Below are 26,565 nucleotides of genomic sequence, written 5' to 3'. Positions count from 1 at the left end.
GATCAACTGAAGGCTTTTCAGGGAATTTTTAGGGCAACCTAATAATAATTAGAATAATCCAGTCAAGTAATAAATGCATGCAGTTTCTCAACATCACTCTGAGACAGGATGTTTCTAATTTTAGAGATATTATGCAAATGGACTAAAGCTGTTCTACATATTTATTTAAAATGCACATTGAAATAAATAAGTTTTCCAAGAGTTTTTAATGAAATAGGCTGCACAGACAATCTACACAAAACATCGCTGGACTGTAACAGGAAGCGAATTACTGTACCAAGACCAAGTAAGTGAGTGTATGATTTCTCATAAATTTAACTCAAACCTCTGATATTTGTTTTTCTAGATGTTCTAGAAGTCCATCGTCTCCCGAATCCACAACAGATAAAATTGCAAAAAGCGTAGATAATAATATAAAAAGAGTCAGCTATTTATTTATATAATCTTGGTAGCACTTTCTATTACAGCTCGGTAAGGGGTAATAGTAGGGCAACATGGGGAAAATAAGAGAGCAATAATGTGGTAAAGTTTTTACTGCAATTACCAAAGGACTAACCATGTAATATCCAAGTATTATCATGGTAGCAACAGTGGTTACAGCTGAGTAATATTACAATGAAACTTATGTAATAGGATAATAAGGGCTCTTACCAAGCTAAAAGACAGTTTTGCAAATTTTAAAAATGTGCTCCACTTTTTTCCTAAATGAAATATAATATATATAATATATTTATTTATTATGTGTTGTCATCCATGTATAAACTATACTGTGAGGGAGTGTCCTCTACACTCCAATGCAGATCTAATGCATTCATATGTCTTAGTTGTTTAAACTTTATTATTAGCATTTTGCATAAGTGTTTCCAGTTCATTATAGATTTCCTGATGCTTGTTTTATTCAGCTATCATGACCATGGTATTAAATTACTGCTTATTACACAGAAATTGCCACAGGTGTTTCCTGGTAGCCATTACTATTCTTTAAGTTTGTTCTAAAAGGTTATTACCTGGTTATTAATATGCTATTAAATAGACACAAGCAGTTTTGGATTTGCATCTTTCCTGCTTATTACACAGAAATTATAAGAGATATTTCAAGATAATAACCACACTTCTTTAAGTAAGCTTTAACAGGTTATTTATATGTTGTTAAAGAGAAATAGGCATTTTTGCATTTTGCAGCTCTGTTTCCAGCTTATTACGCAGAAACTACAACAGGTAAGTGAGTGGTAATAACTTAGAAATTACCACATTATTACATTTGTTTCCTCCTTGTTACCCTACTTTTACCCCTTTATTACTGAGCTGTATTAGAAAGTGCTACCATAATGTTTAACTATGAAACTCATTACGAACAATAATTCTCATTAGTAATCATTAAGTACCAAATAGCAACATAATAGCAACAATAGCCTTGTTTACCTGAAATCATTCAGGTAAGTGGAAATAATAAGAAACTCAATACTATGCACTGCAACCGTATCATTGTTACTACATTCTGGCATTCCAGGCTAACTGGCTATTACATCCAAGATTTTTACAACATGCCATTCGGGCTATTGGAAGAATGATTGTTATCCAGCATGAACAGTTTTTAAAAATGACAAATAAATATCTCTGCAATTGTGAACTGCGATTTTGGATATGCTTTTCTTCTGGTTAGATATGTCTTGATGTCATCTGTTGTGATATTTCTCCCCATCAGTTTAGCTAACAGATTAAGTGTAATCACATAATGCAATGTAATGATCATTACTGTTGTGTTTTCGTCTGTAAAAACTGTCTTTACTTCTGTTAAATCTGATTTCTTGTTATTTTTTTTTCTAAATGCTGCAGGGCTCTAAGCTGCGGTCTTTGTCCTAAGTTGCCCACCCATAATTTTTAGCTGGCTGCTCAAACACAGCAAGCAAGATCTGTCCCCTTTTAAATCTATGCTGCACATGCTAACTCTTGGCATCTCTGTCTGACTTACCTTGGTGGGGACTGTGTTCAGTTTTAATCAAAGTAAACACAATGGCAAATCTTACAGCTGCTCAAGAGCTTCAAGTTGTTGGCAGCAAACAGTGCCACACCTATAGAGAAGAAAAGAGCTTGTTTTATGTACTTTACAAACAAGGAATGATGGCATAGTTACCTCCTCTTTTATCAAGCTTAACACAGGTTTTCATGGGTGTGATTGGTGTATCGATTACAGGAAAACTTGAAGACATCTAGATGAGTCCTTGTCCTCTCTATATAAGAGAATGGATTCTGCTCTAGGCAAATATAAGATCTTCTCAGCAGAACAATTGTGAAGTATCCCTCCACCTTATCACCTAATGGGAAAGTTTGGTTTCACAAACAAAAAGATGGGATTGTGTTGCAGTATAACACACATATCATGCACTATACAGTGGAGACTGAAATAGGATCAAAACAGCAAGAAGAAGAAACGGCAAGTTCCTCATTGTTTTGAACCCTTTAACACAAAAAACCCCACTGAAATAAAATGTTGCCTGTAAAAAAGAAATTGAAGTTTTTGAAATATATAAAGGTAAAATGCTATATATGTGCATTAATAATTACATTACACAAGATTAAGTGCAGGAAATGCAGTGAATAATGTCCACTTTCATGAAATATAAGACAATGACAAGTGTTCCAATTAATTGAAGGACTTGTGAGGGACCAAACAGTTCAGGCGCAACTTTCAGAATGTGGATTTTATTAAACCCCAAAAAAGAAAAAAAATTATATCAAAAATATGTAACCAGTCGACTAGATGATAATATGTACACTTGTACTTATGAGTCACCATATAAGAGGTGGAAGGTGCTGGCTCTCACTGGTTGAAATAGTTTACAAAGAGTGAGCTGTACCAAAACTCCACTAGTGATTGCTTTACTTGGTAGCAGGTTGCCAAATACTTGCTAACTATTAGCTGAGGGGTAGTAAAATTTGAAACAGTGTGACTTTGCTTTTAAAGTAAAATTTTGCTTCAGCACTGCAGCCAAAAATGTTTCAAAAAGTGTGACTGTTAATTTGAAGGCAAATGGTCTCTGCTTCCAGTGAAAGTTTCCCAATTATCTATAAAATCCACATCATCACCCACTAAGACAGCCAGCAATTTAAGGAGAACATGTAGCTAAACATGTCACTTTTGGTCTGATTAAGAGGGGACCACAGAAAATTAAAGCGTCTGACATTGTTTTGGCAAAGTTACACACCGATTCAATATTAACTTTAGTGACCTCCAACTGACATAACCGGGTGCTATTACTGCTGACATGAATTATAATGATTTCAGAATTATGATGACATTCCATGCTACACTGTGACATTCCAGTCTATCCATTTTGCACTATGGCGTTCCATTCTATTCTGTGAGATTCAATTCTATGTGATTACATTCCATTCTACATGGAGAAATTCCATTTTATACTATGAGATTCCAATTTACACTAACATTCTATAAAATGAGATTTCATTCTCCACGATGACATTCCATTTTGTATAATGACATTACATTCTTCATGAGAATATTTCATTTTGCACTCTGACACATAATGAGGATCAATTTTATGTAATGACGTTCCATTCTGCATCATGACACTACTCATGATACTACACCATGATGTTCCATTCTAGACTATAACATGCCATTTTACATGACAACGTTGCATTCTATACAGTGACATTCCATTCTCCATGACGGCATTAAATTCCACACGTTGATGTTCCACTCTGCATGATGACATTCCATACTACACTACGACATTCTACAGGGAGTGCAGAATTATTAGGCAAGTTGTATTTTTGAGGAATAATTTTATTATTGAACAACAACCATGTTCTCAATGAACCCAAAAAACTCATTAATATCAAAGCTGAATGTTTTTGGAAGTAGTTTTTAGTTTGTTTTTAGTTTTAGCTATTTTAGGGGGATATCTGTGTGTGCAGGTGACTATTACTGTGCATAATTATTAGGCAACTTAACAAAAAACAAATATATACCCATTTCAATTATTTATTTTTACCAGTGAAACCAATATAACATCTCCACATTCACAAATATACATTCCTGACATTCAAAAACAAAACAAAAACAAATCAGCGACCAATATAGCCACCTTTCTTTGCAAGGACACTCAAAAGCCTGCCATCCATGGATTCTGTCAGTGTTTTGATCTGTTCACCATCAACATTGCGTGCAGCAGCAACCACAGCCTCCCAGACACTGTTCAGAGAGGTGTACTGTTTTCCCTCCTTGTAAATCTCACATTTGATGATGGACCACAGGTTCTCAATGGGGTTCAGATCAGGTGAACAAGGAGGCCATGTCATTAGTTTTTCTTCTTTTATACCCTTTCTTGCCAGCCACGCTGTGGAGTACTTGGACGTGTGTGATGGAGCATTGTCCTGCATGAAAATCATGTTTTTTTGAAGGATGCAGACTTCTTCCTGTACCACTGCTTGAAGAAGGTGTCTTCCAGAAACTGGCAGTAGGACTGGGAGTTGAGCTTGACTCCATCCTCAACCCGAAAAGGCCCCACAAGCTCATCTTTGATGATACCAGTCCAAACCAGTACTCCACCTCCACCTTGCTGGCGTCTGAGTCGGACTGGAGCTCTCTGCCCTTTACCAATCCAGCCACGGGCCCATCCATCTGGCCCATCAAGACTCACTCTCATTTCATCAGTCCATAAAACCTTAGAAAAATCAGTCTTGAGATATTTCTTGGCCCAGTCTTGACGTTTCAGCTTGTGTGTCTTGTTCAGTGGTGGTCGTCTTTCAGCCTTTCTTACCTTGGCCATGTCTCTGAGTATTGCACACCTTGTGCTTTTGGGCACTCCAGTGATGTTGCAGCTCTGAAATATGGCCAAACTGGTGGCAAGTGGCATCTTGGCAGCTGCACGCTTGACTTTTCTCAGTTCATGGGCAGTTATTTTGCGCCTTGGTTTTTCCACACGCTTCTTGCGACCCTGTTGACTATTTTGAATGAAACGCTTGATTGTTCGATGATCACGCTTCAGAAGCTTTGCAATTTTAAGACTGCTGCATCCCTCTGCAAGATATCTCATTATTTTTGACTTTTCTGAGCCTGTCAAGTCCTTCTTTTGACCCATTTTGCCAAAGGAAAGGAAGTTGCCTAATAATTATGCACACCTGATATAGGGTGTTGATGTCATTAGACCACACCCCTTCTCATTACAGAGATGCACATCACCTAATATGCTTAATTGGTAGTAGGCTTTCGAGCCTATACAGCTTGGAGTAAGACAACATGCATGAAGAGGATGATGTGGACAAAATACTCATTTGCCTAATAATTCTGCACTCCCTGTATTCTATTCGATGACATTCCATACTATTTATGACATTTCATTCTGAACTATGACATTCAATTTTATACTATGATGTTTCATTCTACATGATGATATTCCAATCTACATGATCACTTTCTAATGCGAATGATGATGTTCCAGTTTTACACAATGACGTTACACGATGCTACTTGATGAAATTAGATTTTATACATTCTATTTCACACCTCGACAGCCATCTGTACGATGACATTCCATTTTAAACAATGTAATTCTATTCTGCAAGATAAATTTTAATTTTGTAATATAATGTCCATTCTCTACAATGACATTCAATTTCACATGTTGGCGTTGCATTTTCTACAATTATATTCTATTCTACACAAGGAATATTCCATTGTATTACATGATTCTATATTTTAAAAGATGTCACTGGATTTTTTACCATGATTTTGCATTTTTTACAGTGATGTTCCATTCTGCATAATGACATGCTACTTTAGACAAAGACAATTCATTTTGTACAATGACATTCCATTCTACACAGTGGAATTCTATTCTGCACGACGACGTTCTATTCCATCACTCTATTCCACATCTCAACAATCCATTTTTCATGATGACTGTTTTGTGCTATGACCTTCTATTCTATCCAATGACATTCCATTTTATTCAATGACGTTCCAGTCACAACATTCCATGTTCCATCTATTCCACATTCTATTCTATATACGATGACTCTCTGTGACCTTCCATTCTACACAATAACATTCTGTTCTATGCTGACATTCCATTCTGTGGTCAATTGAACTCTCAAGCGTACAAATATTTATGATTGTAGTTCTATAAAATATTTGCTTATTACCTATGCAATTTTTAAAAAATTGTCCATGTTACTGTATGTTGACCACAAGTACTACAAGTATTACAAGAAAAAAATGTAAATGACAAACTTTTACTAGGTGAATTTTATAATCTCAACAGCCTGGCAAGTTGTCTCTTCCTGTGACATATGGTTATTTATTGGAATTTTATTCTTGAGGGGTTTTTTTTGTTTTTTGCACACTACCTTAGTAAAATGTAAAGTAGCAGGTAGAAGAGGAAGCAATCATGCTGTGATTATTTGTGCTCAGATGGCCACAGATGGTTTGACCCATGGTTTGAATAACAGGCATGTTGATTAGCATTTAGAAGCAACTTACAACAGAGCTCACTCTTTCATTAGAGGGGAGGGTTAACCCAACCTCTCAGACATGTATGTTGAATATCTTAGAGGGTGGGAGCCTCTTGTCTATTATTACTGGGTATAATCAACACATGCTAAGCCTCTCCTCACAATCCCAGCTGTGCTTAGATGAACTAGTGGGAACTATGCAGCTAGAAGTAGTTCATCAAGAGGACAACAACGTGTAGATTAAAACTAATTCAATGTGCTGGCACCTAGTGTATCTGACAAATTTGGTCTCTTCTAGTTTTGGTGTAAGTAGTTTAAACATACATGCATGTCCTAATATAAACATATATACACACCTCTGACCAAACTCTCTCCAACTAATGTTTTCTTTTTAATGTGTATGTGTTAATCGGGAAATCACTCCTCTGCACCCAGTGAAGCAGTAGGCAGCCACCAGTGCAGCAGTGTGTAGGGACGGTACCTTGTTCATGGGTACCTCAGGTAGCCGGTCAGTGGATTCGAACCCCCAACCTTCCGATCATGGGGCAACCACTATACCTACTTAGCTATCCCTACCCCAAAGTCACTGGGGGAATAAATCAGACCACACACGGCTTGGTGATATCAGCCTCAGATCATTTTTACTCAAGCACACTGACTGTTCTAAATCTCTGAAGGTTCAGGTCTGAATATGCTTGATGTTGTTTTCCTGAGTCATCATTACTGTTTGTTCAAGTCACAATGGAGAAAAGGGTTGAGTAGCCTTTAAAAATTACAAATTTTCTTAAAAGAAAAACAACTTGTATTTGGGTTGTCTGGAAAGAAGTTTTCATAGTGTCTACTAATCATGATACCATGTGAAAGGAACCTTCATTAACTCTCCTTCTTATGCACACACAGGCTACCTCTCTAATGCCATCACTCCTATCCCATCGCTCCTAGGTCCATAATGGCAAATGGTTTCAGCACCTGTATTTAAAATATCTTTGTTCTCATCACTCAAAGAACCTAAGTTGGTTTATACATGCAAAATTTAATTAAGAGAAAAATCTTTTTTAGGCATGCCCAAAATTGGGCAACACCTCCAGGGAGCAATTTAGGCACTTATGTAGCACCTTGTATTTAATGAATGGTGCAAGAGCCATGACTTTGATGTCAGTAGTCACTGTAACATAAAATGTATAAAATGTATGTACATGTATACAATCACTTGTTAAATCTGACAGCAACTGCTTATAAAGTTTGTTTGTGACTTTGTTTAAAAAGCATTTTTACTACCCACAGGTTATATTCCTACTTGGCATGCACAAAGCCACATGACATTATAACTTCATAAACAGCTCAGTCTTGAGCACCGTTGTCTCAGACCAGGGCTGGACTGGTCAGAGACAATGGCACTTTCAAGCTCCAAGTTTTCACGACTTCATCCACGGTTAACTTTTTCTGCAAGTTGCCTGAGGGCACAGTGAAGGTAGGGGAGGCGCCAATCACAGAAAGAGATTTGACTGGGCACTCCAATGTCAGTAATGAGAATGAACAAATAAGTTGCCGTCCGTTCTTGTACAGCTGGTGCACAGCTCCATCGGCCCAAAAGTGCGGCAACCCACTGGGAAAATGCACGATATGCCAGATTACCAGTCCAGCCCTGTCTGTCTCGTCCCATAAGAGGGCAGAACAAATGAGTGAATCTGGATATCCCATCCAATCAGACAACTGATATTTTGAGAAATGTTGAATAAAAAAACACATTGTACATATTTCAAGATTGAGCCTCTATAGAGAAAAAAGTCACATAATGACTTAAAGTATAAATAAAAAAAGAAAGGGAGCTTCAGTGTGAATAAAATTTCAAAGTGTCTTCTCCATCTCTGTTACTAACACAACTCTTTCCCAGGTGAGTTTATGTTGGACACTCTCCAAATATAGAGAAGTCAGACTTACAGACATAATTATAGTCTAGGAGCCACAGAACTACATTTTGGCTTTCTCCATTTTTGGTCACTCAGCAAAAAAACTGCAGAGATGGTGCTGATCAAAGAAGCATCATCAAAGATCTCATGTCCAGACTCTGAAGTAAGGATTCTGCTAGCACTCTGCTCTCACTCAGCAGTTTAAACACAGATGTGGAAACAGCAATTTTCTTACATTTTTTTCAATGGATTTTGTATTTTATTTTTTGTTTGACTATAGAAATAAAAGGAATAAGAAATGTACTCATCAGAGGAAGAAAACAATATGACTTAGAAATAAAGTTTCATCCATGAAAGCTAAAGAAATGCATAGAGACCACTAGTCATTCAGAAAAAATAAAACATCCACTCAAATGAGGAATTTCTGCTGGATCAATATGTGAAGGCAGGAGAGCCCTCTTAACACTCAAGTGCAAACCTCCATAATACGATAAAAGGTGGGGCCTATTTTGAGGTGAAAAAGGGGTGTTGCCATGGAAACCAGTCATCCAGGACCAGTCATGGGAAAGCCAGTCTATAAAGGCAAAAAAGAAACTTCAGTAACAAAAACTTTTACATTCACTTTGCCTTCATGGTTTCTTTATGATAGTGGTTCTTTTTTTTGTCTCACACCAGAATGTTACATTTGTATAAGAGTCCAAAGGATTTCAGCTTTCATCAAGAGTATTTTGGAAGTAAAGCCACATGGAGGGTGACTAATGTCTGTGGGTTCACTGACATTTTACTCACATTACTGACACATTTACTGATTTATACTGTTACTAAAAATCTAGTGGTATTCATATTAGTGCTGGAAGGAAGTGCATCAACTTTGGTGGGGACAATAAAGGCTGTAATATCACAGCAGAGCAACGCAAAAAGCTAAATGCAAACATTCACAGACCGTATAAAGGCAATCATAGCAGTTTTTTTTTTTAAATTGCTTGTGTCTTTGTTTTTGTTTTTTTTTAATTGTTAAACTTTGGGTTGGATAAAACAAGAAATAAAAGATTACTTAAGTTTTTGATTAACTGATGAAAAAATTGTGGCCCTGATTTGTTATGGGACAGAGAAAATGATGAAATGGTAAGTGGACAGAATGATCAGTTAGCACAGATACAAAGTAACAGCCCGTATGCAGTGAGACACATTTTAGGTTGGCTTTTGAGATGTCAGTGAACATCTTTAACTCATCTGTATCATACTCATAACCCATTGAACCCTAAAGACCGTCAACATCAACACAACAATAACCCCTTAAACTCATTACTGCTGTTGTGTCCTGAAATCCACACTTCTAGGTGTAAGTTAACATGTAGCGCTTGTGCTGATTTGTGCAGTTGTCTTATGGGCCATTATGCTCACTGTGTCGTAGGTGTTGCTTGGCAATTTTGAAGTCACATCATGTGTTGTGCATGTCTTTGGTACACTTCAGCCAATCATGCGCCTCTTGATTTTTGTAACCTTGCACCGCGGACGCTGTAAGTCGGTTCAACATATGAATGTATGATAGTGTCGGTTTTTATTGCCATTTTAATTATATTCCAGTACAGAAGCTCAGAGACATACAGACATATAAAGGGAGATGTTGGAACAGTTTGAAAACTTGAAAGTTTGTGGAAAACAACACTGCTAAAAAACATTGCAGAAGAACACTAAAAAAAGTCTTGGCCCCCAGGTTTGACTTTTTCTTCTCCTATGTAAGTGCTTATGTCGCAATATTTTCTAAGTGGTGACACCTGTTGTTCAGGAGAATACTGCAGTAGCTTTCTGTGACTTAACAGCGGGCATAAATGCAAGCGACCGCAAGGCAAGGTTGTGGAGGCAAGCAAAGTGACCATTGCGGCAGATATACTGGGGCCTTTGGGGTCCCCTGGGAGCTGTGTGGTCACCTTTTATGACCTTTCCAGGTTTAGGCAACACAGGAACAGAAGATGACTGAGGCTCTCCTGGGAGCTGCATTGCTGGTCTCCCTCTGGAATTCCTCTTTTCCCTGGAGAGTTTGGAGGGGGGGAAGCCGGGGTATGTCTAATCTGGTGAAGTCACCCGAACAGCCACTTCCAGTCCTGGCAACAAGTCAGACACCTAGCCCTGTCAGCTTTTCTAACCTTAACCACTTGTCTCTATTACCTAACTCCATATTCTTTTTGAAAACGATGGACTGACCTGTGTGGCTCCCAGGAGAGCCACACAATTGCCTAAATCTAACCAGGGAGTACTTTTGAGCTTGCTCCAACACATCAACAGTCAGACATTTCGTTAGATACTTTCTACACCGATGAGTGACACACAGTTGGGGGTTTCTAACAGTGAAATGTACCACCCTGCGCATTAGCGCATCAGTGACCCTTTGCAACAAATAGTGATCAATGGATTCGATTGCAGAGGGTCACCCAATTTCATACCAAAATATGCAAAGGATGCCATTTTCAAACCTTTATGCTTTGTTGCTGTTTGGATATAGTGAAGCACCCACATATATTCACTATAGCATGGCAACTGACAATGATGGTTTCACCCAACAGCAAAGCAAAGTCTTTGTCTAATCGAACAAACTTGCATTTGGAAATAATCTTCCTGATAGTCTCACAGATACTGATACCTGTCACCTGACACTGTTACCTGGTAAAGATGATAAAAAATTGTGGAAATAATAAATATTCAAATGCAGTTTATTGTAAAAAGAAATACTGCAAAAGAACTTATGTGGGTAAAACCACTTAGTCATGAGACTGTTTTGACTGGTTTTTGAACAGATAAATATGTGATTCACTGGCTGTTACTGAACATTGAAAGTATTTTAACCAAAACAAAGTGTAGTCATCTCAAATCCCTCTGAGCTGAATCTCACCGTGAAATCCAAACATCGCAACCTCCATGCCAGCCACCAAATAACACTGAAGTGGTTCATGGTTGAGTCTTTTTGCAGTCTGTTTTTTTAAGGACTTACAGAGAAACAATGTGCACTATTGCTTCTGCATGTTTTGAATGTTATGCAACTCAAGCCACTGAATTAGATTTTCACCCTGACTTATAAACCTATCTAGAAACAAGCCTTTATTTTGAAGGGTGTTGTGTCGTGTTGGAGTCAACAGCCAACTTTGACACACTGTGTTGTTGCCTCATCTCTCGTTTTACATTATAGGGCAACACTGTTTCTTCTTCTTCCTCTTCTTCTTCAGTGAGAAAATCTAAAAAAGATTATCTTAGATGAGATGCTCCTTGTCAAACATAAATTAAAAAAAGAATATAATACAGCTGTGCAAATGTTCTTAAGGTCTTCATTTGATTTAGGATTGCTGCTTTTAAAATGAGCCGCTCTTTTCTCATTTTATTCCACATATGTCACTATATACAGTGCCCTGACACTCTACCCTGAAAAAGAGCAGATGGTTGGAGTTAAATAAAGTATAATGTTCCATGTTCACATCACTCTGTCTCAATTATATTAAATTAGAAGCCACCAGAGCTTATCCTCACCGAGCTGTTAAAAAAAGAGCTACCCATAATCCAGTTACATGTGCAATACACTTGTGAATCTGTCGCTTGTGTTGAAAATAGAGTTATCTTCTTGAGATTTTTCAAGTAGCAGTTGTCATTTCATTTTGTACAGCTGTGCTGCTTGAGCTACACGACCACCTCCAATTTGTTTCAAAAATCTTGTCAGACGTTCCTAGGATAACTGCTTGTTTTTGTTGTTTGATAAAATCCAAGGCTTTGAGCAGGTTGTCTTGTCTAAAAATCTGCTGCCTTTTTTAGACTGAGTAACATTAAAATGTTGCCTGGAAGTTGTTGACACCACGCAAAATGTTTTTTCCCCCCCAGCTAAACAAGAGCATCTGCCAAATCAATTGAATCCAGTGTAATGTAACACTTCAAGAATATCACATTTGCTTAATTCGACCATACAAATCTGGTGTCGTCTAAGGGTTGGCCACTAATAAAAGGGACGGGGTGTGAACTCAGTGACTGAAGTGACACTGTTGCTGGAGACAATAACCTTTTGAGCATTTATAGCATCTGATCCTATTACAATGGCACTGGGATTATTGTTAAGATGTTAGTTAACATCTGTGAGAATGCACAAACTTTCCTAGATTGAGTAACTGCAAGGTATTCTTGTATCTAGCAGCTACTGTAACATTCATGCTGTTGGTATCAATTTCAGACTTGGGTTGAGCTTTTGATGAAAGTTATATATGTACATATTCATAAAGTTTGGCTTGGCCAGAAAGAACAAAAAACACAGGTTCTTGTGACAGACAAAGTAAATGATAGTGAGGAAGAGATTAACAACCTTTGTCCTTGTTTATCTGTGAAATTCAAGTACAAGATTCAAAAGAAAATCGCTTATATCAATAGAACTATTGAAAGTTGGCTGCAGCTCAGGAGGTTGGTCGTTCCATCCCTGCCTGCCCCAGTCTGTCTTTTGGACAAGGTCCCAATGTGTTAACTGAAGTGTAAATGAGACATGTTGCATAAAGTGATGTACAAGAACCAGTCCATTTTACCATATATCATTTCATTTGAAATCATGAGTATCTCTGGATCCTAATACAAATCAAACATCTAACAGTCTATTCAGTAAAGATTAGCCAGGAAGCTAATAACTTTGAGTACTTAATTAATTTATCACAACTTATAATAGTGTATGGGAAATTAACATTACATGTCAATCAGTTTTCCCACTTGTTAAACTGTGAAGATTTTTTAAATCTTTTTGCTGTGCACTACTGCCAGCATGTGGTGAGAAGAGGCGATAGACTCTCTGCTAAAGAAATACACTAAATGGACAAAAGTACTGGGCCACTAATACTTTATACCTACAGGAGTGCAACTCTGAATCCATAGGTAGTAATATGTTCCTGGTCCTACATTTACGGCTTCCACTCTTCTGGGAAAGCTTTCAGCAAGATTTTGGTCTGTGTCTGTGATTTTGTCTATTCATCCAGGAGAGCATTTTGAGGTGCCTTGTAATCTCTGCTCTAATTCATCCCAACGGTGTTTGATGAGGTTGAGGTCAGGGCTCTGCACAGACCAGTCGGTTTCTTTCACACTAAACTCACCCACCCATGCCTTTATGGACTTTCCTTTGTATACTGAGGCACAGTCGTGCTGGTCTTTCAGTAAACATACACATTAGCTAATTCGGATCCTTGTATTTTGTTTTGTGAGTTAGAATAGCTATTGACAAGTTGTATCCACACAGTGTTTCCCAGATAGTACAGAATCCCATCAAGATCAAGCCTACAGATTTTGTTTCACATCATCTTATCGATGGGAAGTTTGTCTTCGATGAGCAAAGATGACACAGTATATCTGGTAGCTCTAATGTCACACTACAAATTCACACCTACATATGAAACTCTCCAGAACCCTACAAGAAACAATTTTGTGTAGATACATACATCATTTTTATCTGTTTAGCCTCCTTCTGTTTTGACTCATCTTCCTAAAAAACTGCTGGGGTTTATTTTATGAACTCTTTTATGAACAGAATGCCACAGGCAAGGTATGCATCTTACCGAAATCCTGATTATTGCACATATCTACAACATAATAGACTGTCCCAACTACACGATCGGCTCTTCCTGTGCATACATTCTGTAGACAGATCTGCTTTGTTGAATTTCTGAAAATAGAATGGAGCAGTGGCTGAAAACGGTGCTGTAGTTCATCTTTATTGCTGATAGTTCATCGGTTACCTGTCCTTGTCCCCCTCTGCTCTAAGTGCTCCAAATGAAAGAAAAGATCAATACAAAGTGCTACAAGTTAAAAATAAAACATGGGCCATTCATCACACCGAGAAGCTACTGGTTGTGTTTTATGAATCACTGGAGCAAAGAGGTGGAGAACATTGTATCTTTCATTGTCTCTACTCTCAATACTCAGGTAAGTAAAAACGGCTCTTTTCAGCTGATAATTACCAGGCTGTTATAGGAAATTCTCTCTCTGCTTGCAGTTCCTGTGGTTATACTTTATATTGCGTTATTTTATTAGGCACAGAAAGACTTATGTTATTTATTATATATTTCTATATACATAGTATGAGCCACTTTATTAGGGTCACCGCATCAGAATAAGAGTTATTTAAGTGACTACTTCAGAAACTGCTCATCTTCTGGGATTTTCCGACACAACCATTTCTAGGATAAGTATAAGTTCCGGTCAATTTGCTGCATCTCCCCTGCTACATCATCCCAGAATGCATTGTGTGCGAAAAAACATGGCCGCTCCCACGGATCCAAAATAGTTTTAAACAACAAAGATTTAATGAATAACAAAAAAATGTAGTTATTCTCAAGTATGTTTTTATGTAGTGGAGATAATTTGTAACATATTTAGAGTAACTTGTCATAATAGTCGGGGTTCCTTTTAAAGAGCTTACCAGGTTCTATTTGTTATCATTTCTACTCATGAAGAAATGAAATAGGAAAATTTATGTGTATATGAACTGCAGTAAAAAAAATCAGTGTGAAGAAAGATCATTTTATTTTTTAAGTAAGAGTACAAAAATTATATTTAGCCCTTCAAGCTTTTTAAATATGGTTCAGTTTGCTGTTACCAGTCTGGTATCACATTGAATGTAATTTGGAATCATCAGTGGTTTAATCAGAATAGCTGAAAAAAAATTTAATTAATACTTACAAAAATTAATATTATTAATCTGAATTTATTTTTAGTGTTTCAGACCCAATTGTACAGAGCAGAAATGTTTCTTCTTAATGGTTATTAGCATTTAACCCAAATCTGGTCAGTCTTACCTCTGGAGGGCAACATCTCCTGGGTCCTGTTAGGCTTTTACAATAAGGCATGCAATATATAACATATTATTATATATATATATTTTTTTTTAAATGTTCATCTTTATTTCATGATTTTGTTTTATTTTTAAACAACAATTTCAAGCTTTGCACATAAAAGATTCTGACCACAACAGCCTGTGTTCTGCTTAATATCTTGGCTGCAGGAGGAGCAAACATCACATATCAGATCCAGCCAATGACTACATATCCCATGACAAGAATCAAAGACATCTGAGAGGAGTTCAACTGGAGATCATGAGACTAAGTGGTGAGAACAGATTTTCTCCATGACCAGAAAGATGTAATCTCTCCTTAGCTAGTTGTGTATCCTTCCCCATCAAAGCCATTTAGCAGTTAGGCCACCCGAGAGAATCAAAATCTAAGATATCAGTGAAATAAAACCTGTGAAAAAACAGTGACACCACAAGAGTGCTCAGTCAAAACCATCAAATTAAGGTACAATAATATTGTAAATAATAATGCTAATAATATTTTTTTTAAAGATTTTTTTTTTCCCCAAACAAAAATAGATTCCTTCCTTTGGTCAAGTAAAAAACAAAACAAAAACAAAAACCCCAAAATGAAAACAATAGTGAAATGTTCTTTTCACCAGTCTTATGTTCCTCGTGTTTCTTTTCCTACAGTCATCCAGGTTCTTGAGGCTCTAAGGCTGCAAAGGAGGTGTCAAGGCAATATGGTTATGGTGCCCCTAGCGCTCCATGCTGCAGCATGCTGGGAGTAGGACTAGAAGAGTAGGAGAGGGGCAGAGGCATTGAAAGAGGACCAAGTTGTCCTCAGACAGCAGGTGAAGGTGCATCAGGATCAGGCTCATTGCTGTAGTTGTTGCTGTAGTGGTTCCCACTAGGTGGGTGATTAGGCAGGATATCCAGTTCATCCACTTGGGGGCCAGGGTGCATCACCACCAGCTGATCTTGGGGGATGTCAGCTGCTGCTGCTGCTAGGTTGGTGATCGACTTGGACTTAACGCACTGGAAATCAACATGGCGGCTTTTACCCTCCTCCTTTTCCCAGGACATGCGGATGAAGGGCCTCTGGACGTAGTTGTAAATGACCTCTGGACGACCTCCTGGTCTTTTCTTGACTTTCTCTTTATACGTAGGGTAACCTGTCAGAGAGACAACAACACTAGTGGCTCAGTTCATCCTAACTTTTGTTAACACAGAATACAAAAAAGAAAACACCAGAAGCAAGGGGCTCACCCTGAACGTGATGTGACTGACCACTTGTTTAAAAGGAATCAATGCATTACCAAGTGCTGGGCTCTAAATGACCTTATTCTAGTTTGATCGACTTCCCACTTTAGGCGTGTCTTTTCAGTCACAGCATACAAAATGAACAGCATACAAAAACATTCAGGTAGCAGCATGTCTACTGTCTACATCTGGTATGTGAACCTAATACTGCACTCCAACTGCATATTAACTTGGGTAATGTTAAATTGAGTGAACAAAACAGTTTGGGTACAAAACCATTCTAGCATTTTATTAAATAAAATATATATATATTTTGTCTCACACCGACCACAGTTGATTCATTTGATTCTGACTTTAATAACATCCAGATTGCAAACAGGCATCTGTTGATATCTATTTTATGCATTAATTTGCTTGCTGCCAAACAAATCTGTAATTATAAATACATCTGCAGTATGCAGTGAGTCGTTATATCCTGTACTGTTCATATAGGTCAGACATCAGACATCTCTCTCCCACTCATGAGAATAGAAAAAAGAAAAAAAGAGAGGACATCAATATTTAATACTGAAAAATTCAGCTCACCTTCAATGCCCAGCCTTATTTTCTTCAGTCCCCGCTCTTTTAAAACTGATTTGGCAACGTCTCGGTTTTCGATATACTTGAAGAATCTGTACAGTTTTGTGCTGTAAATAACTACAAGGAAAAAACAAACAAGGTGGTTTATTGTGTGTCTGTGCTCCGAGACGTGTGCCTATGCTCTGAATTAGTGGGTACTCACTCTGTGAATACTCTTCCCCCATTTGTGGTGGATATTCTTCATCCCAGTCAACCACATCATCATCGGTAAGGACTACAATGTGACATTCCCTCTCTCCGCTCTGGGCGCTGGCCACCATCAGAGGCAGAACCATTTCCTCGAGGTAAAACTCAAATTGACGCCGAGCTCCATCATTGGACAGCTCATGCATCAGGGCACCTGTTAACAAAGAGTAAGAATTTCAATTCAAAATTTCCATCATAAGCATATACTTTATAAAGTGCTCAAAGGTAAGCAAGCAACCCCAGGTTGAAACACACAGAGCCATTTCAGAGGTGCCTTCATAAAAACTGAATTCCTGGTTAAAAGGTTCCTTTCAGGTTAGGCTTACTACCTTGTAGTGTTACGTTCAAACAAATAATTTACAGGTAAACAAACAACAGCCATTTCTTTGCCTCCATTTCAGCAAAGTACTGCTACAAATTTTTGAATATTGATGAAGAAAAAGTCTGTCCAGTCTCGCAACCATCAGTTTCAGGTACTATTGTGTTGCAGTGCACCAAAAAGCCTTAAAGCCGCCACTCATGCATGACTGTGAATCAAATTTGTAGACATATTTACCCCAAAAAGTTGAGGAGGAAAGAAGACGAAATGTCATACATGATATACAACAAGTTGTGGCCCTGAACTCACTTTCACATGAATAAGGGCTATATGGATTTGAGAAATTTGGTTTTTCATTCATTATAGGCTAAAACTCTAAAAGAAAAAACAAACAAACAAACAAGAAAATAGCAGGTAATTCTGGTTAATTATTGACTTAGAAAAAATCCTACGTGTGCTCCTTTTTGGGCATACATTACAGGGAAAATTGCTCGTTCTTAAAAGCTGTATTTTTTTTTAAAGTCAAAAATATGAAATCCTCACAGGTTGGTGATTATGATCAATTAGCTGCAATCTTGTTAAGCCTTGCAAAGTGACAAAGTGTGAGCAGTCTCCCTGATCAATGATACTCAGCACTGCTACTGTTAATGCAACACCGACAGCTTCAGTGTCCCAGAGGAACTACTCACTGAGGTCTCTGCATTTGATGGTGCTGTAGTCGAAGGAGATGCATAGATAGTCGCACGCCTCACGTAACTCGGGGATAGAGATTCCATCAGGACAACGGATTATCCCAGATTTGTAGTAATCCTGCCAATTAGAGAGAAATCACAAAGAGGAAATCATTAAAAACACAATTTATCCATCAACTTAAATCATACAATTACAAACAAAATCAAATAAACCCTTTTGATAAAACTGAACCTGGTAACAGGATCTCAGTTTGCTTTCTAACAGCAGATTCAGAGTTTTACATGTTAAAGGAGTCTTCCATTACTGAGTCCGTTAAACTGTTACAAGGTGGGTTTTTAGTAGGCCAAAGGAAACATGCAGTTTGGCAGGAAATTAGATGCAGCATATACCACCGTGCAAATGTCAAACTGTGAATTAAAGCTCAAATTCAGATCGGTCAGATTTGCTTTGTCATTCCAGCCTCATATACACTTCATATACCTGAATGGGCTGTAGCAAGTACACACTGTGCTATAGTTGCTGCAGTGTTTTCTGCAGGGTTGGTTTCTGGTGCATTTTAGATGAATCAGACAACAAAAATGCAGCCTAATCTAATCGTACATTTCTTAGAACTCACCAACTGCAGCTTTCTCAGTAAACTGCGTACTACTTGCTCACCATATCGCAAAGTAAATTCAATTTTCCAACATATATCTACTTAAGAGTTTCAACATGAGCAATCAGTCACTAATTAGATGTAATGTAGACAGTACAAAACAGCCCATGTTGAGTAAAGCTATATATTCTACCTGAAATGTTTATTTTTATTTTTTATTTTTTTATTTAAAACTATTTTTAATTCAGTACCATCTGTATTATGATGTACTGTTTATACTACTGCTTGATGGTAAACCAGAGGAACCAGTACACTACTCTAAATTTCAGGCATTATATGTATTTTTCAAAAACACTGCTATACTAGTAATTCAATATTCATTTAAATATTCTATAGTAATAGTCATGATGATGGGGTGAGGGGCTGTATTAATTCAACACCCTGATCATACAGCTCAAATAATTTAAAAAAAAAAAAAAAAAAAAAATCACAAGTAACTATTCAAAATCAATGTAGGAAAAACAAAAACAAAAACAATATTCAACACTAATAACTGCACATTTGTTTTGTGTCATTTCTGGCCGCACTGAATTTGGATAGACTTTCACAGCAGACGGGGCTCAGACAACTCCTTACACACACACACACACACACACACACACACACACACACACACACACACACGGATCCAGGTAAGGAAAATACAGTATATCACTCAAGGCTAACAGGTGTTACATGTCCCACAAAGATTGGAAGAACACATCCCACTGGGAGTTTTATTCACAATTCCACTTCTACATTCTGCTGTGGAAGCATTAAAGAGCAAATGCTGATATATTTAAAAATTGTGACACCAGAGATTGGTGTTACATCTCATACAAAAGCAGTAAAGGCAGTCTGTTAAGAACTGACTTTATAGCCCTATGTAAAATATTTAGGTTTGGCCAAAAGAGCATAGAAGTAGATTTTTATTGACTTGATTGTGTTATTTTATTTATGATACATTTTCAGAGCTTTTTAAGCCTCCATTGTGATTTGACAGTAAAGAGAAGATGAGAAAGACCAGGGGAAGTAGATGGCCTCAGGGCAGATTTTTTGGGTTGCCTGCTCTACCCGGTGAGCTAAAATGATCCCACAATGGCTTATTTATCTTTTAATAATAATACAACACAGATAAAATCATTGAGCATAAGTGTGTATTCAACATTTACCTCACAAGTATTTATGCATACAAGGAAAATGCAAAAGAGAAACTAACCAGAATTGCTCTGAAAACTGTTGAGCTAATCCCCTCAGCCACTTCGTACTCCCCTTTCTCGTTGGGCCGTGTGAAATTATGTTCTCTTCCAGATCCAAACATTCTGTGCAAAAGAAACTTTGATTTATTCCCCCAACTCACAGATCTATAATTACATGTGTGAATATTTCATTTTTATTTAAGTTTCAGTTATAGCTATGATGACTAAAGACACAGGATAACGAGGATTGAAATATACTTTACCTGCCCAACATGGTATTGGGCTGTGCAGTGAAGATGGAAGGATCCACTACAAAGCGTGTGTTGTCAACAATCAGAGTGACTCTCTCTGAGGTCCGAATATTTCGGTTTCCAACTGTGCCACCTGCTCCTCCTTCCTTAGGATTCTCATAGACAAAAACCATTTCTCCAGCTGCCAAGCTTTTGAAAGTGCCTTCGGTGCTGGACAAGCTACTGTTGCGACTGCTCACCACCCCACTGCTGCTGGAACCGCTGGGTGAGACTCTCTGAGGCCGCGGACTACTGGGCCTCGATGACGAGCCGCCATCTCGATCACGATCTAGACGTGGGCAGGCATGGAGAAATCATCTTTGGTTTAATGTCCAAATCACAGATCAAAGTCCAGATAGAAAAAAAAGGTGATTAGTTTTTAGTTAATGTTTTAATTTGCAGCTAAGATTTGTGAAAGTTTTTTGTTTCTTTGCAATATACATATTGTATATACACACACAAGTAGGACACTACAGAAGGTCCTACTCATAACATTTGTCATCTTGCCAGTCAAACTCCTCCGTCTTGGTCTAAATACAAACAGGTGGATAAGCATTGCATTGCCTTGATCTGCTCACAGCCAAAAGCAGGAGACCTAAACCATGTCTGAGCTGTAAGTTGATAAATGTGGTCAGCTGTTTAACAGAGCTTGCCAAAAGCTGCAGAACTCTAACATGACACCCATATAAGCCATCTATTCTTTCCACGCACACTCACCACTGTTGTGTTGGCGGGTGGGTGATGTGACGTTGCGAATGCAAGGGGTCAGCTGGCCTTCTCTCTCATGCGAGGAGTCCCTGGAGCGATCGCTGGAGCGGCGGCGGTCACGTGAGCGATCACAGCCCCCGCTGGCACCATGTAAGCTCATCTTCCTATGTTCTTCCTTCACTCGAGACGTCCGGTCTTGGCTGCTGCTTTTGAAACACAAAAGCATGTGTAATGCACCTCCTCCCTCTCTCAAGGCCAGAGGATATTGGTATTTCATAGTTTTATGACGCACAACGTGGAACACATTACACTCAACATGGCTGTCACAGCTTTTTCCTTAGGTCATTTGCCCTACAAACAATTGTAGTAGCAGCAAAAAGCTTGCATAAAGACTTTTAAAACTAACAACCAGACCAACCAGATTCTGCTTTAATAAAACACTGACAAGGCACACATTGTGTATTGCAGTTAAATATAGATACTTTCACCTTTGATGTTTAATCTGACAGAAAATCAAACCAGAGTTTTGACATGCTGCTTTAATGATCTAAATAAACAGTATGAGCATTTATGAATGAAAGTAGATTAAAACTCAAAGGGGAAAAAGACACAACAGAGCTAACCTAAACAGAAGAAAAAAGAAAAGTTTTGTCTAACCTTCTAACCATTTACAGATACATCTCAAGCCTGGGGCTGAGCATACACTTGCAGAGCTTTCCTGCATACCAAAAATGTTTGTCAGAGAAAAATGTTGGCCTTCCAACAATGGAAAATCCCTAGGCCAGTGTTGAAATGTTTTTAAACTACTGTTTAAATGTGCTTAAATTACATTTTGTTCACCAAACGTCCAGAAATAACCAAGAAATTCATAGGCATGTATTAAGCTAGGTAATACCGAGTCACCGTCATAACTACATGCATATAAAGCTACAGGAAACATGACTTCAAAAGGTAGGAGACTAAATTATAAAGCAGATAAAAACAAGGCTAGCAGATTAGTTAACAAGAAAGTAAGGAAAGGCTGTAGTACCAGGCCACACAGAGCTCCATGTGGTCGTCACAAAAACGTTATACTTCAGTAAATATTCACTTAACACCACAGATAAGTATGTGAAAGATAAACGATAAGTTAGTTTGACTTTGTGCCTTTGGGCAATCTCAAACCCATGGGAAGTCAACTCCATCACATTTCCAGATACTGAAAACCTTAAATACTGTCAGAAACTATCAGCTATATTACTTGATTTTCAAAAAAAAAAAAAATCTTAGTGGATTAACACTTCTCTCCAGTATCACGCAATCATTGAGTTACAGGGAAGTGTTAGGCCAAATCTACATTCATAGGGGTTACGCCTATGAGTTGACACAAAGCAGGAACGATGCTAAAGATACACACAAGGCAACCGATACTTTCTACTGTGATGTCCCTACAACAGGGCGTATGTGACGTTGGTGTGAACTTTACAACTCCATATATTTTCACCTGGCTCACCTTGAATGCCTGCAGAGTTTGCGTGGTCGGCTCGCTGTTTTGCGTTCCCAGTTTTCTGTATCACTGGAGTTGCTGTCATATGACGGCAGACGAGTTGCCATCACCCGGACAGGGGGTAGCCCGGTCTGGATCTTTCACTGTTCATAATCTGTTCGACAAATGGCGAAATCAACAAGTCAGTTTAATTCCCTGGTCAGCCTCGTGTAAAACCCACAGGTAGCTGATGTCGGTTAACAAAAAAGCTAGGTTGTGAAGCCAAGCTTGAGTTGAACAAAGATTGATTGCCACGCTTATCGCTGTTATCAAATTAAACGTTGTCGACGTTGCTGTGAGACGAGTTTGCTATTTTAGCATAGCTAGCTAGTTAGCTAGCTAACTAGCATTAGCAGCGCTACATTACAACAATGTTAGAACAAAATTGCGAGACGGCAGAATGGCTGGTAAACGTGCTCCAAGGGTGTCCACAGACATGATTTGATACCGAGAGATACAGGAACGTATACAGAAAAACAGCTACCTAGCTGGCTACGGTTTCCGCTGCAGTATAATCCCACTTGCTCTCCAGCTAACCAGTCATCTCCTTTCAAAACACTCACCCAGCTGACGTGCGACGTGACGACCGTTAACGGCTCGACGTGCTGACGCACTCCAAACTACATTTTAAAGTCGTTGGCACGCTCGCCGATCACATTAAACGTGTCTCAAAAGTTACAGAGTTGAAAAATTAAATGTACTAAAGGTGACCGACCTGTTTTCAGTAGGTGACAGAAGAAGTTTTTCTTTTTCTTCAAAAAGTGAATAGAAAGATGACTGAATCCCTCAAGTGTCGCGATATGTTGCGTGGGCGAGTGCTTTTTTAAGCTTCCTTTATTCAAGAAAAAAAAAAAAATTCAAAAATGTGAAGATACTAGTACCGATATTTGTAAGGATAAGAAGACAAAATGAACCAGGGAGAAAAGGAAATGAAAAGGAAACGTGAAATAAGGTACTAAATAAATAAAAAATAAAAATAAATGTTCTCATGTACATGTAACTCAGCTTATGTGGATAACTAACAACAGATATTGAAGAAAATAATTACACTTATAATTAAAACACCCATATGCATATTTTAATTAATGTATTACATAATGAATATAGCACTATTTTAGATCGTATAATCAGCAGTTCCCTCTCAGCACTGAGCTGATATAAGGTGTTGGTCTACTATGGAAGTTTTTTCCTTCAACTAATGATTTTTTTTCTATCCATAAGTCAAAATTTCAAGTTAGTATCTCGAAATTTTGAATTACATAATACATAATTTTTACCACCCCAGAAATAACTTGAAATTTTGAGGTAATAACTTACTTTCAACTTTGCTCTGCCTGACAGTTTTTGTTTTCAATTATTTGTATTTATTCAGTTTTTTAGTGGTGGAAACAAGCTATTCCATTGTGCACAGTTTGAGGTAAAACTGCAGAATATAAATATAATATAAATATAATGTAAAAATATTAAAGCTGCATTAAAACTAGTAGTAAACACAAAGTGTTGATTAATCTAACCAGGTATCAGCTCAGTCTACAGTTAGGCAATAAACACAAACAATGTTAAATAGATAACAAAATTAGGTTAAGTTGTAGGTAGTCTCATATCATAGTGGTGCTTTGTCCAGTTAACTTAAATGCCTCTAAGTGGATTAGAAAAACACCCCACACTAACAAATCTTTGCAGAAGACACTTTAAAAAAGCCAAAATATTAATATATAGATAATAGTTATAGTAGTGGATTGTCAGTGAGCCAGATCAACTCTTTAGGACATGATTGGAGGACAGAGCAGCACAACAGCCGAACAAAATATATGTCTTATCTATCGATCATAGCATCTCTCTGCTTTGCCTTTATTTGACACAAGTCAAACAGCCTGTTATGATTTGCCAACAATATATATACACACACAGTATACAAGGCTGAAAACCTCTGAATATGATCATATGATGCAGTGTGTGCAGCCATAAAACTGGCAATATCACTATCAGTCAGTAAATTCACCTTCAAAAAAGTTAAAGTGATTTACTACTATATTATTAATCATATCAGTGGGACTAGACATCAGCTGAATTCTAATCTTTAGGACTGAAAATTGATGATCTTGTCTTATGACTTTTTATCAAGTATTTCTAGAATAATTTTTGTCTATGGCCACTCAAAACATCAATCGATTCTGTAATCTGACAGATATATTACAAATCTTTGCAAATTTTAAAGAACATTAAGTTATTGCTGTGCCAAGAATATGTAAAAAAAATTGTGCAATGTATTGTATGTAAAGCCATGTATGTAATCTATGTAAAGACAAGCTAGCGAACACAATCCAGAAATTGTTGACACAAAAGGCATGTAGGTTGAGTTGTCGTATAGGTTACATCTCACAAAGTTACACAGTAAAAGTGATCAATACCTGACAGTAAGAGTGAAGTACAGCAGTTTAAAGAGAGATCAGAGAGGCACTGTAGGGCACTTTAGAGAAATTTGTTGTAGAAAGTTAAAGCAGGGGTAAAAATCACCAGCAGAAAATCTGACTCAGTCCTCAGGAGATCATGTTAGTGAATAAAAGAGGACTGACTTTGAGAAAAACATACAGTATAACTCCTGAAAGTCATTACATAAAGGCATACATATGATGCACATGTGAAGAAGCACACACAAGAAATGTAAGACTAGCCATCTTATTGGTCCTTTACAATATGCAGTAAACAACATTTGTAAATAGCGATGTTTATGGTGAGGGGGAGAGTAAGAGGACATTTTAAAACCTTTTCTTCTCCAGACGGCCTGAGATATTGACTGTAGTACTTGTAATCCTACTGATATGACATTAAAACAGAATGTAAAGAAAAGGGGAAAAATGAGGAGAACATTTATCAAACAAGAAAAAAAAAGAATTAAAAAATAAAATAAAAAACATAATAAAAGCATAGATAAATAAATAAATAATCTGACAAAATTTGAAAATGAGTTAAGAATAATAAGACAAAAACATTTAAAATTACTCTTAGAAAAATAGTCAGATACTTAAATAATGCATGGGGATTTTGTTTGATAAGATATACTGAACATTAAATCACTTGAATTTGCACATTTTTTTTTTTTTACAACTTTTCTAGATTTTTGATCCAAAAACATCATATTGAAAAAGATTTTTTATAGTTCTTGCTTTTCCATGTTGTGGTTTAGAGCTGGCCACAATAATTCCCTTCAACTTTTCCTGAAGCCAATCTTGTCTTTCTCCTACTTGTTTGTGTTCTCGGACATTGTGCATAAGCTGCACCTCACTGATAGTCCTCTTTCTGCACAAACAGAAAACACACACAGTCAACTACAGGAAGAATTACAGGATAAGTTAATTATTTAAGCTAACTGTGCATTATTAATTTTCATTCCCAACATGATTTCTCACTGTAGAAAGTTTAAGAGTTTACCTCAGTGGTTTAGCCTCTGTGTGGAAGCTCCAGAGGAGGATTACCAGAACCAACATTTCCAAGAACCTCAGTGAAAACATGTTGATTAACTGAAGCAAATTAAACTATTAGTTAGACAAAGTATTTTCTACATATATTTTCAAAAATATATACGTATATTACAGCCATCTAATTAAAGACATATTCACTGGTCATTCTTACCAGGTCTGGTGTCCTTGTATCCACGAAAAAGTGCGGCAGAGCTGGTAGTTACAGGACTCTATCCGTCTGGGAAAGAAGTCAAACTTGTTGATCAGTCTTTCGTGTTAGGAAGGCGCTCTCCTTTATATACAGTGTAGCCCTCCCCTGGTCATCAATGAGCCATTTTCACTGTTGATGTTGATGTCACTTTTCCAATGCATCAATGCGAACAGGCATCTGCATGACACCACCTCCACCACAATTCACTACTAACACATCTTTCAACACCTCTGTAAAGGGGCCTGCTTGTCACA

General features: G+C 37.5%; 2 protein-coding genes across 5 annotated transcripts; both read right to left on the bottom strand.

Annotated features, from left to right (window-relative positions):
• Nucleotides 1-15,270: 15,270 nt before the first annotated feature.
• On the bottom strand, nt 15,271-23,487 carry btbd10b (BTB (POZ) domain containing 10b). Of its 4 annotated transcripts, none has more exons than XM_005467007.4 (9): nt 23,355-23,487; nt 22,607-22,754; nt 21,124-21,320; nt 20,380-20,695; nt 20,137-20,239; nt 18,280-18,400; nt 17,228-17,425; nt 17,032-17,142; nt 15,271-16,358 (listed from the first exon to the last, which is right to left on the bottom strand). In XM_005467007.4, exons 2-9 carry the CDS (start codon nt 22,705-22,707, stop codon nt 16,027-16,029), a joined length of 1,479 nt encoding a protein of 492 aa, XP_005467064.1. In that variant the 5' UTR covers nt 22,708-22,754; nt 23,355-23,487; the 3' UTR covers nt 15,271-16,026. The 4 variants fall into 4 exon arrangements, with proteins under 4 accessions (XP_005467064.1, XP_005467063.1, XP_005467062.1 ...); XM_005467006.3 differs by lacking the exon at nt 23,355-23,487 and adding an exon at nt 23,203-23,345; XM_005467005.3 differs by lacking the exon at nt 23,355-23,487 and adding an exon at nt 23,124-23,221.
• A 2,202-nt stretch (nt 23,488-25,689) lies between these two features.
• On the bottom strand, nt 25,690-26,362 carry pth1b (parathyroid hormone 1b). The gene is made up of 3 exons (XM_019361482.2): nt 26,273-26,362; nt 26,072-26,160; nt 25,690-25,939 (listed from the first exon to the last, which is right to left on the bottom strand). Exons 2-3 carry the CDS (start codon nt 26,149-26,151, stop codon nt 25,753-25,755), a joined length of 267 nt encoding a protein of 88 aa, XP_019217027.1. The 5' UTR covers nt 26,152-26,160; nt 26,273-26,362; the 3' UTR covers nt 25,690-25,752.
• Nucleotides 26,363-26,565: the final 203 nt, after the last annotated feature.

This window comes from Oreochromis niloticus, linkage group LG1, assembly GCF_001858045.2.
Source record: "Oreochromis niloticus isolate F11D_XX linkage group LG1, O_niloticus_UMD_NMBU, whole genome shotgun sequence".
Lineage (NCBI taxonomy): Eukaryota > Metazoa > Chordata > Actinopteri > Cichliformes > Cichlidae > Oreochromis > Oreochromis niloticus.
This window is presented reverse-complemented; position numbering and strand designations above follow the sequence as displayed.

What these genes read in the sequence shown, in the direction of transcription:
- btbd10b (XM_005467007.4), bottom strand. Translation starts at nt 22,707, where the DNA reads ATGGCAACTCGTCTGCCGTCATATGACAGCAACTCCAGTGATACAGAA. An exon ending in CCCAATACCATGTTGGGCAG is followed by an intron (nt 20,240 to 20,379) that starts GTAAAGTATATT and finishes TCTTTTGCACAG; the next exon opens with AATGTTTGGATCTGGAAGAG. An exon ending in AATAAGGCTGGGCATTGAAG is followed by an intron (nt 16,359 to 17,031) that starts GTGAGCTGAATT and finishes TCTCTCTGACAG; the next exon opens with GTTACCCTACGTATAAAGAG.
- pth1b (XM_019361482.2), bottom strand. Translation starts at nt 26,151, where the DNA reads ATGTTTTCACTGAGGTTCTTGGAAATGTTGGTTCTGGTAATCCTCCTC. An exon ending in ACAGAGGCTAAACCACTGAG is followed by an intron (nt 25,940 to 26,071) that starts GTAAACTCTTAA and finishes CTGTTTGTGCAG; the next exon opens with AAAGAGGACTATCAGTGAGG.